Source organism: Thermobia domestica, chromosome 9 (genome assembly GCF_964235325.1).
Source record: "Thermobia domestica chromosome 9, izTheDome1.hap1.1, whole genome shotgun sequence".
NCBI lineage: Eukaryota > Metazoa > Arthropoda > Insecta > Zygentoma > Lepismatidae > Thermobia > Thermobia domestica.
Genome location: NC_137462.1, coordinates 185,408,320 through 185,422,953, shown reverse-complemented (window position 1 = coordinate 185,422,953; position 14,634 = coordinate 185,408,320). Strand labels below are relative to the sequence as shown.

The window sequence follows — 14,634 nt, the reverse complement described above, 5'->3', positions numbered from 1 at the left end:
TGTTTGTATACATTAATTACATTACTACTTTTTATCTTAATAAATAATCTCTTTCTATGTACTGAATCTTCATATTTGCTGGGAATTAGGCCTCTCTCCCGTATTAAATAAATGAAAAGTGGCAGCTGCTAAGTCGTATGACATCTTAATTTGCTTGGTAGTTTGAAGTTTGGCGTCCCTCTACAACACCAAGGCTAAATGAGACATAGACCTACTTTTGAAGGTGGAGTACGGGCAACATTCTGCGTTCAAATCTAAATACTTTTCATTGTTGGGTGGAGGGTTTAAAGTCGAAAGGATTGGGTGGACCCTGGTGAGCGCATTTCTGATCTAGACAAAAAGGTATATTATTTAAAAAGAGTTACGAAATTTCGGTGAGGGGAGATTCGGATCAGGCGGACCACTCATTGGTACGCCAATATTGCTGTTACACATTACTATTCATTAATTTTATACTACTCTGGAAAAGAAATAAAAAGAGAAAAGTTAGGGGAGAACTATTCAACACTGTTAATTGGGGAGTATTTTTAACAAAACTCATTCTCTAAAGAAGAACAATGCATAATTTTCGATATTTGTTAAAAATATGTTGTATTTACAACGCAGAGCCCTTCAAGTAACGGGGTAATACTTCTACAGTGGATAGCAAGATATTCAATGAAAGCGGACAGAAAAATTCACAAAAAATGATTCTAAAGAGCTCAGCCCATATGCACGATCTGAAACGAAATTTTCTCGGACCAGTTTTTTAATATCTAATTTCTGAAAATTTCAAAATTAATTTTATGGATATGGAACAGAATTTTTGCATTTTTGTAAATATAATAAAAATTCATATCTTTGCATGTAAACATTATAAGCTTGCGCTTGTTTCTGTTCGTTCCCGAATCCAACAGTTCAGCAGAACATTCATTTTCGTTATCATGAATGTTTGATCATTACGATGAGTCAAGTCATATCTTCGTTGTTCTCTATTTAAGGAACGTTTACAATATTTGTTGGTGTGATCGATCCTTCACCGAACAGAAAGCAAGAAGAAAGCTCTTCAGCAGTGATTTCATATTGGTGAGAAACCAGGGCCATCATTTATAAATCGGGTGTTCTGAAAATGGCTCCCACGGATCACAGAGCACTATTCCACAGGCCAGAATAAAGGAAAAATGTTATATGATGGTTTGCCCTCTAGGGCCTCCTTCAGCCATTGTGGGGAATCAAAATTCCACAATGTATCAACGTCACATATTAACCATTAGCATTAGAATTACTCTACGAATTCAACAAGCAGTTGAATTGATTGCTACACTAATAACTGATGCTAGTGTCAATCAATATCTACTTTAGCTGTCATCTGGAAAGAATCGATATAACTATTTGATGGATTGGTAGATTAATCTATGGTTCTTTATGTGCGACGCTGCCCCATAGTGCAATTTATGTCTCCAGACAAGGACTCGAAAATAAAACGAAATCTTTAAGTTTTACGTCCCACGGTTATGCCGGTTAGACTAGGAGACGATGATGATGAGAAATGAATGAAATGGTGGAATGAAGAAAGTGGGAGGAAACGGGAGAACCCCGAGAAACCCCACGAGCACGGTGTTTGTCCACCACAAAGTCCACACCGCGTGAGCTGGGATCGAACCAGGGACCCCAAGCACCGGAGGTGAACGCTCTCCCACTGTGCCACCGCGTCCCTACAAGGACTCCAAAGGTATACAAATACAGTGGCTCAATAAAGAAGTCGGACATATACATATTCACACATTCGAAGAGAGAATAGACATTCCAAGAGTATGCTTCAGAGAAGAAAATATATATTTCAATTACTCTATATTATTTACTTATGGAAAATAGAAATATCATTAACAAAACTCAATTTCATGACTATAAAAAATACAAAAAAGTGAAAATACAGCTAAAATCCATGTCAAAAAAGAACTCGGAAGTAGCACCACTCTCTTTCTTTTTGGGCTTAATAGGGGAATTTCCAAGAGTTTGTCTACTTCACAGTTTCAGTGTCCAAGTGAAACGAGTTGAAGCCACACTGTTCGTGCGTAGGTAAAACTGTGTGTTTAAAATTTAAAATGGTAAGTCAACTTGGGCAAACTTCTTTAGCAATAAGAGAACTTATTTTAAAATATTATAAAGAGGGAAAATTAGTTTGTGATACTGTAGAAATAGTAAATAGGTCACACTCCAAAGCTTATGACATTATTAGACGTTTTAAATCAACAAAATCACTGGGAAACAAACCAAAAAGTGGTAGACCTAGAGTGTTTTCAAAGTCAGATAAGTGATGGATTGTACTATAGCCTAATAAATACTCCAAGATAAGTGTCCTAAACTGGCCAAAGAACTCTCAGAACATCTTAATAAAGTGTGCATCCCGAAACGATAAGATTGGTTTTAAGAAGAAGCAATTTACATGGAAGAGCAGCCCGTAGAAAACCATTCGTGAGCAAGTGCAATAGACAAAAGGGACTTAGTTTTGCAAAAACTTATAAAAATAAAGATTTTTCGTTTAGGAGTACTGTGTTAATCGCGGACTAAAGCAAATTTAATTTGTTCCGCTTAGATGATCAATGTTATATCTGGCGAAAACCTAATGAAGAATTCCGACAGCGTAATCTACGATCCACTGTGAAAAGTGGAGATGGCTGGGTAATGGTTTGAAGCTGTATGTCCGGTGCTCGTCCAGATAAACTGTGTGTAATCGATGGAATTATGAACCAAACGAAGTATTTAAACATTCTGAAGCAAAATTTGGTAAAAAGTGCTGAAACATTGGGAATAACAGAGAACTTCCAGTACTACCAGGATAACGATCCCAACCACAAAGCACTCAATGTGCGCTTCTAACTCCTGTATAATTATTCGCATGTGCTGGAAACACCTCGGCAATCTCCTGATATTACCTTTATTGAGCACTTATGGGTTCATTTGGAAAACAAGTTAAAATATCATACTATTAGAACAAAGGAAGACTTGGAATCAGCACTTCTGACTGAATGGGCAAAAAATTATCCTTCCTTCAGCACAAAACTTGTAAAATTAATGCCCGGAAGATTGAAAGCGATAGCGAAAAATAAAGGATTGACAACAAAATATTAAAAATATCTAATAACAGTCTAAAATTGTGTTAGAAATAAAGTGTCCGAGTTCTTTTTTGACATGGATTTACGCCATGTTTTCACTTTTGGTATTTTTTATAGTCATCAAATTGAGTTTTGTCATTGATGTTTCTATTTTTCAGAAGGAAATAATATAGAGTAATTAAAAAATATTTTTTGTTCTCTGAAGAATACTCTTGGAATGTTTATTCTCTCTTGCAATGTGTAAGTATGTATATGTCCGACTTCTTTATTGAGCCACTGTATATATATACAGGCGCGGATCAAAGGGGGGCTATAGCCCCCCCTTGACGCTCAGATATACACTATATAAAATAGGCTTCAATTCTGTTTTACACTGGATACAGCGGCAAACTGATTTAGCCCCTCCCTTGATCATATCCTGGATCCGCCCCTGTATCTACATCTATATCTATACATCTATATATATCTTTTGACTTGTAGAATAATGTTCTGTGGTCTGTGGGTGCCATTTTTAGAACACCCGATTTCTCTTTTTAGCAGCGAAGTAGTGAGACCTACAGTTTAAAATGAGAACAGAATCACTGAAGTGCGTTCGATTATCTCCCAGCAGGAGTCGAATAAAGCCCGTGGACAAAGGCACGCGCTAGTCACAAGACCGAAAAAAAAAGAATATATTGTATTGCGTACATGTACACTCATGTCCAAAATTATTGTCGCATGTCTATAAATGTGTTGTTGTAGGAATATAATTTGATAACGAATTCGCCCGGTATTTCTTATAATGTTAGTATGTGTATAATCGGCAAAGACGTGTATGTGGAAAATTTCATGCCAAAAAAGCAGTAAATAAGAACAATAAAATGAAAATAACACTTCCTTGTCCATTTAGCAACATTTTGTTTTATTCATTCTAATTTTCGTATTTATATTTCTTTTCCTATGAAATTTACCACAAATATACCATTCCCGATTATACACACAATACCAGTATTAAAAGTATCCTGCAAAATCACTATTAAATTATATTCTTACAAGAAGATAGTTATAGACATGCGACAATCATTTTGGACATGAGTATACCTATACATTGCAAGTGCACAAGCCATTCTTATAAAAGCTTTGTCAGGGCAGGTGATGATGGACGTGGAACTAGGGATGTTTGGAATTCGATTTCGTATTCCGGAATTCATCTAATTCCAGAATGTTCCGGAATTTCGGAATTGCGGAATGTTCCTGAATTCTGGAACGTCTTGAAATTGTATTCCGATTCCGGAATTGGAATTTCCATTCCGGAAAATCCCGGAATTAGGAACAGCCCTAATAAAAAAGGCACTTTTTGAAAGATTAACCAAACTAAAGGGAAGAACTAGCTCGAATTTCTAGGTTCCAATTTCTGCACCAAAATCACGGGATTTACACTGAATCACCAATGATTGAGACTTTAAGGATAACCAGAGGCAAAGTTCCAAATCTTATGCGCAATCGTTCACAGTGAACGGATCTAGAGAATGAAACAAACCAGTTTCCGTCTACCAAAGCTCCTTCCTTCAGCACAGCGGAATCAATATCCAGTTTCAAAGCAAAGCTTTGCGCACACCTCTCAGTTCGGGGTAACAGCAAAAATTATTTTTTCAATAACAAGTTCCGGAATGCTCCGAAATTCCGGAATGTTCCGAACAGTGACGACGCCAGCTTTAATTTATTAGGGGGGCAAAGGAGGGGCAGATACATTTTCGGGGGGGGCGGCTATTTGCCATACCAAAAATGACATATTTATTACGTTTGACTTATTTTACATTACATTGTGTATTTCGTTGCTGTTTTCATATTAGACCTATGATTATAAATTAAACTTATTTCAAGTAAAATTTGTAAATAACAAATAAGTAACGTCCGCACATGAAATATTTTTCAATGAAACTTTTGGAGCTTGAACATAAATTGAATTATTTTCGCGTATGCTACAAGTAACACATTCGTCTAGTACTATATGCTACGTCTCTCTCTCTCTCTCTCTCTCTATATATATATATATATATATATATATATATATATATATATATATATATATATATATATATATATATATATATATTCAAGCTGTCCGATGTTTATTTTGGAACAAATATGATGGCTACAGATAATCTATGTATTCTTAGATGTGTTTCTAAGGAAGAAATCAAAATTTTAATGTTTATATTTTAAATTTATACATGTAGTAAAAGTATATATATATATATATATATATATATATATATATATATATATATATATATATATATATATATATATATATATATATATATATATAGAGAGAGAGAGAGAGAGAGAGAGAGAGAGAGAGAGAGAGAGAGAGAGAGAGAGAATTTACGAGGAGCTGCTGGAATGTCGTAGTAAAATCCGGGAGGAGTGTAGGTACTAGGTAGAAAAATGAAACCGTAGTTTAGAAAAACATATCTCTGTAGGTACAAATAACATTACAAATTTTCATATTAATAATGAAATTCTTATTGTTCCTCAGGCCTCTGAAGTGATTATGTGTGCCCAAACAGATAATTTCACCAACATCCAGATCCTAACTGTTATAACATTTTTGTTCCACCAAGGAAAGTCACCGAAGTAAATTAATTAGGAAATCAGTGAAACACCACGAGACTCTCCTCCGTTATATACAGTGGTGAAGAAGTAAGTGGTTTAGTATAAATGTGTCGATTTCTCAACAAATTATGCTTTACATCCAGGATGATTAAAAACAATGACTCTTTCCGAAATCATGGATGCAAATTGTGACATTATTCTTGCAGCATTTCAGCCAGTGGTGGATATAGCCCTGGGCCGGAGGGCCTAGGCCATCCCAGTTTTTGAGTGACAAAAATAATTTAAGCTATTATTTATATAGTTTTTAAAGTGTATATTAAACTCACGATATACATATTATAGTCTGAGGTCTGGCTGCACCCCGCTTTCTCAATTTTTACCCTCTCAGCAAAACTTGTGTCGGAGATTCTGGGCATTTCTTTCGAACGTGTTGGTAGCATAATTCAGAATGGCTTGGGTATGCTCAAATTCTCGGCATAATAGGTTCCCAAAAAATGTCAGGAGAATAAGAGTGACAGCATTAAAGAAGTCTTCTTCCAATTTGACCGTAATGCTGATCAATTTCGCTCATGAATAGTAACCATAGATGAAATATGGTTGTACCACTATGATCCTGAATCGAAACAACAGTCAATGGAGTAATAGCACTCCTTTCTCCATCGCCCCAAGAACTTGAAGATACAGAAGTAGGTTGAGAAACTGTTTGCAACATTCTTCTGGGATAAGTATGGAGTGGTACTCATAGACTACCTCCGCATTGGTCAGATATTTAATCCAGAATCTCTACATTACTTACAAACCTGAAAGAAAAATTCAAAGTTCAACGCCGAGGAAAGTGAAAAGAAAGGAATTATGTTCCTTCAGGAGAATATACCTGTCCATAAAGCCCCTGCGAACACAACTGACATTGCATAAATTAGGATTTCAATTTCTAGATCATCATTCTTATTCCGCAGACTTAGCTCCGTCTAAGTATTACGTGTACTTATTTCCGAAACTTAAATAATACTTGAAACGATGCCATTTTAGATCTGACAGGGGTAGTGCTATGAACAGTGGTGCGAGGAATCTTCAGATTTTTTAACTTTTCTGCAAAAACTGGAGAACTGTACAAGATAGTATATTGACTCTCGGGGGAAGTGTAGAAGAAGTAAAACTTTACCATTCCACGTGCACTCCTTCTGGGTTGGGCTACGAAATTTTCAGCAGTTTCTAGTCAATATGGTAGACGTTACGTCAGTACTTTGAAACAAAATAAATAAGGGAGCACTAGTATAAACCAATTACTAACGAAAGATCAGCACTCTGACAATACGTTTTATTGGGAATCAATTTCATTCCATAAATTTATTATTATCATTTGCAGGAAGATAAAACACAACTCTTTTTATCCCTTTCAAAAAGTTAAACCCTGGTAGTTGCAAACTAAGCTGTTATAAGCACATCCTCTGAATATTGAAAACCGAGAATAATGTTTCAGAAAAAAGAAGTATAGAACCTTTAAATAAAACAAAATATGAAACTGAAAACTTCAAACTTCAAACCTAAATACAAATAAGTTACGTAAATGGTTTTACCTTTCTTTTGTTTCCAACGGAAGTTGATCTAATGAGAAGAAAACAAGCCGACCAAATCTACTATTGTTCGCTAGACACAATAATTAAAAATCGTAAGAAAGAAGTAGAACTAAAATTTACCTCAAAAGGGGCTAATTAGAAAACAGAAATATCCGTGCATACCCAGACGCTCAAAGAAGAAAGCTTGAGGACTAATCTGCCACATAGTAAATGCATGGAAAGTAACTACAATTTGACAATGAGATTGGTTATGATACTGATATAAACATGTAGAATATTTAAAAATTGTAGGAGTCTGGGGGGGCAGTCTAGGTGGCAGTCAAGGGGGCAGAAGTAGCTACTAGGGGGCGCTCGCCCCCTTGCCCCCCCCTCTGGCGTCGTCACTGGTTCCGAAATTCCGGAACATCTTGAAACTGTGTTCGGATTCCGGAATTAGAATTTCCGTTTTGAAAAATTCCGGAATTAGGAACAGCCCTACGTGGAACCAATAACTTTTGAAGCACTTTAACTTCGACAGCATTTCAAAATCCATCATTAGTATTCTGCCATTATTGGCAGGTCATCTCCTGCCATTGAGAAGTTTCTATGCTCCGAGCTAACCACTTCGTCTTCACGTACGATTTTTTCCGTTTTGATTATAACCATCAAATGTACCTTCTTTTGCCTCTCCCTCTTTTTCCTAGCACCACAGTCTCTAGCACGTTCCTCATCATGTAGTTTCTTGAGCTAATATCCCAATAAGTTCCCTTTCTATTCAATTACATCTGAAATTGTTCTTTTCTCCCACGCCATTTTAAACACACTCTCAGTCATTTCCCACTCCACTCACCAATGGCCTCCATTCTCCACATCCACATTTCGAAAACTTCCAGTATGTTTTCATCACTTTCGCGTAATGTCCATCTTTCCGCTCCATACAGCACAATACTCCACATGAAGCATTTTACGAGTCTTTATACAAGTAGTGGGTTCACAAAATAGAGACTTTTCTTCCTCCTAAATGCTTCTTTTCTCATGCCTATCCTTGCTTCTATTTCACAGTTGCACTTCATATCATCAGTAATAATACTACTCAGGTATCGAAAACTAGTCACCTGTTCTATGCTCTCCCCTCCCACTTCTGTACTTGGTACCGACTGCTTTGTCCCAATCACCATAGCTTTTGTCTTTTTATCATTTATTTTCATCCTATATTCCTCACAACCCTCCCTCAATTTTTTAACATCTTACTGATTTTCTTTTCAGATTCCGCAAGAAGCGCCATATCATCTGCATACCGTATACGCAGTGGTGTTATTCTATTTTTTTAAATAACCGATTATATATATACACAGATCTACAGATCTACACAGGATCCTAATACAAGGCAGTGTGACGAAATTAGCTAGCACTGCGAATATCTTGGAATAAATTATCCAAAATAAATGGTTGTCAAAAAGTATTTGGAAGACCTTAATGCAGCAATGGATCAACAATTGATAAGGTATTGATTTTCAGTTGATCGTCCCTTTCAGCAGCGAGGCTATATGAGATGGGACCTACTGATTAACGTGGAATCCGAACCACATGAGCTCCCGCCGGAATCGAACCCGGGTCTCCCACACCAAAGGCGCGTACGCTAACTGCTTAGCCACGAATGGTATGTATGCGTTCCAGATAAAAATAACCCTCACCACTACACCCATGTGATCCCAGTTCTCATTCTTGATATCTGAGCATTTGAGATTAAGAAATAAACATTTATAGGTCTACCTTGCTTTTTAAAAGTACTGGAGAGGTTTGAGAACTCTTGTTGAGGTCTCATCCTAAACAAAGGCAAAATCCCAACCTACACCTCCTCGCGGGAGAAAGCGGGCAACGCCTTTGGCGGCTAACGTAGGTGGGGACCGACCGACTCCCGGGATAAGGAGTCAGCTTTTAGCAAGTGACAACGGCCTTCTTGGAGGGCGGATGGGCGGGTGGAGGTCAAGGTACCTTCTTGTCCTTAGGAGGGAAAACTGTCCTATAGCACGGCCAACAAGAGATGGTCTCTGACGTTTTTTACCACATGCGGTGCGACATTGCAGCCCCTACTTTGATACCACTGTTACCAACCACGATCACTCTGTCTTATACCATTCATTAAATTGCCACTACAGTTGCACCGAAAAAAACCTTGACACGCGAGTAGTGGCAATGTCACTGCGAGCTGTCAGGGACGTTCTCTTACTGGACGCACTATAAAAGGCGGATGAACCACTGGATGGTCAACGGCATGGAGGTATGGAAAGGAAATGGGAATACTACCGCATTATCTTTTTTCCAGAATGGACGAAGAAGGAGAATAAATGAATATGATCGTTCTTCCTGAGGTTAAAAAAAAAAAAAAAATCCAGAGGTAAAATATTCCCCAGTTCGGATCTCCGGGTGGGGACTACTCCGGGAAGAATCATCAGAGGAGAAAATAATAACTTTCATTTCAGCATAGGAACCTGGAACGTACGAACTCTACGACGTAAGGAAAACTTGAAAATTTAAAAGTGGAAATGGACAAATGTAAAGTGGACATAGTGGGCTTGAGTGAAGTGAGATGGCCAGGGAAAGATGAGATAGTATCAGGAAATTACAGAATATACTATTCGGGTGGCGATAAGGCCGAGAATGGTGTCGCGATAGCAATGAAAAACGAAGTAGCAAGAAGCATAACCAAAGTGGAATACTGCAGTGACCGCTTGATGTTTGTAAAACTATACGCAAAACCAGTAGTGCGCAAAACTATACGCAGTGATAATACAAGTGTATATGCCAACAACCGACCAGGATGATAATGAAGTACAAGTAATGTATGATCAGATCAGTGACATATTAGGAAGGAATATTTGTATTTATTTTGTAATAACTTATTTCTTTTGTACTGTAATAACTTGTGTAAGTTATTAGAAAATAATTACAAATACTATTTAAAAAGTAAACAACAAGGGACATAGCCAGCATTATAAGTCATCAGTTACGCTTGAGTTCATTTTTCTAGTTGCTCCCTTTACTTAGATTTTTGAGTAATTCAAATTCTGGTCACACTGTAATTTCTATGGATGGCAACACTGAAAATAATTCCGATTCGAATTTTCGGGTGTAGAATAACATTATCTATTATTGCGGTAAATTACATTTCATTATCTCTTTTCACTTCCGAAAAACGGGCAAAAGAAAAATTGTTAGCTTTTGAAAAATATTTAGTAGTCTTTCCCCCTTAAGGTATGTTTGTATTGACTGAAGAAAGTATAAAAGTGAAAAATACGACTGAGTAAAAAATGCTGAATGAAATAAAATTAAGACAAAAACATCGTCTGGTCGATTAGTTACGTATCTTTATTTTTGTACGGTACATTGTTGTTAAACACTGAGCGCAGCTGATAACGCAAGTTAGATAAAGAAAATTATTTATTAAAAAGTTTTTTTTTTTTTGAAAAATGGACAATTAATCCGAAGGGCGGTTAAGAGAGCGTCTACTGTATTACGGTGGTTTTGATTTCACCTTAAGCTGTAGATCCATATCTCACACAACTTCGGTGCAGAAAAGGGACGCTTAACTTTAATAAACAAATAATATAAATAATAATTTAATTAGTACAGTTATAACAAAAACATGTCAATGGGCTAATTTGCATGGTCTTCTTTTGCTGGCATTCACATTTTCCAGAGAATTACGGTTGCCAAAAAATATTTGGATATCACTTCGAAATCCTATTAGCATTACAAGGAATGACGGGAAGGTGACTATGTCGGGTAATGTATGATTAGCGCCACGGGCGTCTCTGGCGGGGGGAGGGGGGACGCGTCCCCCCCAATATTTTGAAGTACAAAATATTCAATATTTTATTCTAATTTAATTTATTTACTAACGACCGAGTACATATAAATAATAGACCTAATAATTATATTTATTTGAAATATAATATTCAGGCGGTGAAACGATTGTAATCGAGTTCTTGATATACCTTAGGGGATCCGTGAAGGTAAGCAGAAAGATAACAAGTAGAATCGAGGTTAATAAACAGGTTGGGCTAGGTAGTACCATTTAAATCACTTTCTTTGATGTCCCCCCCCCCTACAAATTTTACATGCCCGAGACGCCAACTTCCATCGCCCTTACTTCTGGCTTTCTACATCGAAGTAACTACTTCTCAACTGAAGTAGCTCCCAAAATGCCTCACGGTTCTTGATCAACACGAAAAACTCCGCGCTCTTACCTGGTCACGAACTCGGGACTATATACACACGCACTGATAGTTTGGCTATACGAGAGTACGGAATTAACACCTATCTTGATAGTTTTTTAAATCTGTTGTTAATCGAGCTTGATGCAGTTCTCTGACAGGACAGGGAATCGAACCCGCGACAGAATAATTTTGCGACCACCAGCACATGATTGTTAGGTTGCTCAACCATGCCATCTGGCCACAGAATTCAAGATAAAGAACAAAAATTTGGCTTGTCTTACTGTTGTGAAAGGGCGTCAATACAAAATCAATCAATAAAATTGGGAAAATAAATAAACTAATCTGTATTTTTCTGGCATTTGAGTATTATTATTATTATTATTATTATTATTATTATTATTATTATTATTATTATTATTATTATTATTATTATTATTATTATTATTATTATATTATTATTATTATTATTAGTTGAATATGTCTGCCTGTATGGCGTTAACTTCACTTTTATTGTCTCTGCTTCCGTTACGACTGCGTTATTCTTACCAGCTTAATTATATTCATTGCTATATTCATAGTGAAAGGAAAATCAGAAGAGGACAATATGGTCATACAGTGCAAATATAGCTGATTAAATAAATCAATATTACAATTATCCCAACTCTTATTCTAATAATCATGTAATCATAGAATAATAACATATTTATAAACATTTATTATTATTATTATTATTATTATTATTATTATTATTATTATTATTATTATTATTATTATTATTATTATTATTATTATTATGCAATATTGCTTTACCTTCTTTGCTGTGGTGTCCTATCTCGTTGTCTCCGATTCTTGAACCAATTACTCACTTGCGTCAATGTAAGTCCAGTCTTTTCGGCGAGACTTCGTTTTTCATCGGGCGTTGGGTATCTGTTTCTCTTGTAGCACTCTTTCAACGCGTTGCGAGATTTCTCCTTGAAACAATACACTGTTTCCTCTCCATCCCAAATTGTCTTTGGAAGCGGATATTTTTTCCTAAGACGATACTTATCCACTGCACCTAGAGGCCTACCTCTGATTTTTTCAGCTTCTTTATAATGCGCGAGGTACCACATTTGTTGCAGTTCAGTATGGTGCTGGGGATCGAAGCTATGACTTTCTAAGATTGCATATAGTTCATGATAGGCACCGCGATGGAAAGCGACTGCAGCCCGGGCTCTAAGCACAGCCTCATTGCCACGTAGAAGTTCATTTGGAGGCAAGGACCACAAAAATCTGGCAAGTCTTTCGACATTACCTGCTTGCTGCAAAGCTTCACACATACAAGCCACTTGTTCTGGAGAAAACGACAACGTCTTTTTGGATGACAAAAACTCGGACACTTTTGTTCCCGTATTATTTGGATGATTTACGTGCTCCGCGGGATGCGTATCGATGACACCAACTTTTAGTTGTAAACTACTGCTACTGCTGGGTTCTGGTTTCGATTCAGAAGCTGCAATGTTCATATTATTGTCAATGTTCGTTGGTGTCATTCTTGAATTTGGGGTGCTCGCTGAATGGGTATCCGAAGTACTACTAGTTATGACACCATGATGATGATGATGCTGACTGATCGTCAAAGAATCGAACCTGGACTCCACGGCCGCATTGCTGTTATGGTGATGGTCATGGGATGATTGAGTTAGCACTGATACTTCCATGTGCGACGAATGGTAAACAACACACACGCACACACACTCAACTACAATGCTTGCTCCTCCACCTCCGGGCTTCCTATACACTCTAAACAACAACGGCCACTTGTTCACATCTGCGCTGTCAGGCTACTAGGCTCAACACTCCGCGTGCGCTTTTTTTTTTCGTTCCTCCAGTATCCCGCTACGTGTTCATTCATTGGTCGGTGGGCGGATCCTCTGATCCCCAATTGGTCCAATAACTAAGGTTCATTTTGTAGAATATTTTGTTTGTCTTGAGGATGCCGACACCAGAACAAGAGATATGATGAGATCAAGGGGTTTTGCTCTAGTTGGAAAGAAAATTGCCATGTGTATGTGTATAGATATTCTTTTTTTTATGTAATTACAGTACTCCCCCAGATCATTTAAATATTAATAGGTTTACAAATATTGTTACGTAACATTTACATAAGTTAACCGTTTAAAATAAAATGATTCTGTCAAAAATCTTAAAAAAATAAAATAAAGTTAAAAAAGACTGGATTATGACTTTAGTCAGTGGCGTACTTATAATTTCATCAACGGGTGTATTTAAGCTCTCAAGTTCATATTATTTCAGGATTTTTATATTCCTATCTTAATATGGTAAATGTCTATTTTCATATCATGTTCTAGGGGAGTTTAAAACCCTTTTCTCACTTGCGTACGGCACTGACTTTTATCATTACAAGTAATGTAAAATTGTTCTGAATTCGTTTCAAAATTTCCTTAGCAAATTATATTCTAATAAATGGGACTTATAGCCACACGGGGGAAGGGAGGTGATCAAAGCTACTTTAGACTGAAATGAAATGAAATCTTTAAGTTTTACGTCCCACGATTATGCCGGTTAGGCTAAAGGAGACGGTGATTATGAGAAATGAATGAAATGGTGGAATGAAGAAAGTGGGAGGAAACGGGAGAACCCCGAGAAAACCCACGTACACGGTGTTGGTCCACCACAAAGTCCACACGACGCGAGCTGGGATCGAACCAGGGATCCCAAGCACCGGAGTACTTTAGATTGAAGATAACTGAAAAATGTTATCTGCTGTAAGTTTTTTGATTATCTTGAGGGGGGGAGTGGAGGTTATGAAGTAAGGGTTCCAGAGGAGAAGAAGGCACTACACAGTCTCATTAAAAAATACATGGCCACCCACCTGTCTGTAAAAGAGCCTTGTACAGTCAGCAACGAAAGTTCTTTCCGTATGGTAAAATTTATTTTGAGAATGTCGGTGGTACGGCTGGAACTTACAACGATGGTATGATTGAACCGTACGAACAATTAAATTCTTTTTAATTTACTGAAAACTGTACTCAAATTATCCTTCCATTCTGAAGTTGTTTACGAAACTCATAAAACGAAACAAAGTTTTGTCGCTGACTGTATTCTTATCCACAGTTGAAATTAAATCAAACGAATATGGATTTTCTTTACCAATGGAGATCT

At 36.9% G+C, this 14,634-nt stretch overlaps 1 protein-coding gene across 1 annotated transcript in view; it reads right to left on the bottom strand.

Annotated features, from left to right (window-relative positions):
• Positions 1-13,279, bottom strand: part of LOC145660501 (homeobox protein SIX6-like) — a 70,647-nt gene extending 57,368 nt beyond the window's left edge. Inside the window, exon 1 of the mRNA XM_081725627.1 lies at positions 12,280-13,279. Within this exon, the coding sequence (XP_081581753.1) occupies positions 12,280-13,169 (890 nt within the window). The 5' untranslated portion in view covers positions 13,170-13,279. The remainder of the gene's footprint in view (positions 1-12,279) is intronic.
• Positions 13,280-14,634: the final 1,355 nt, after the last annotated feature.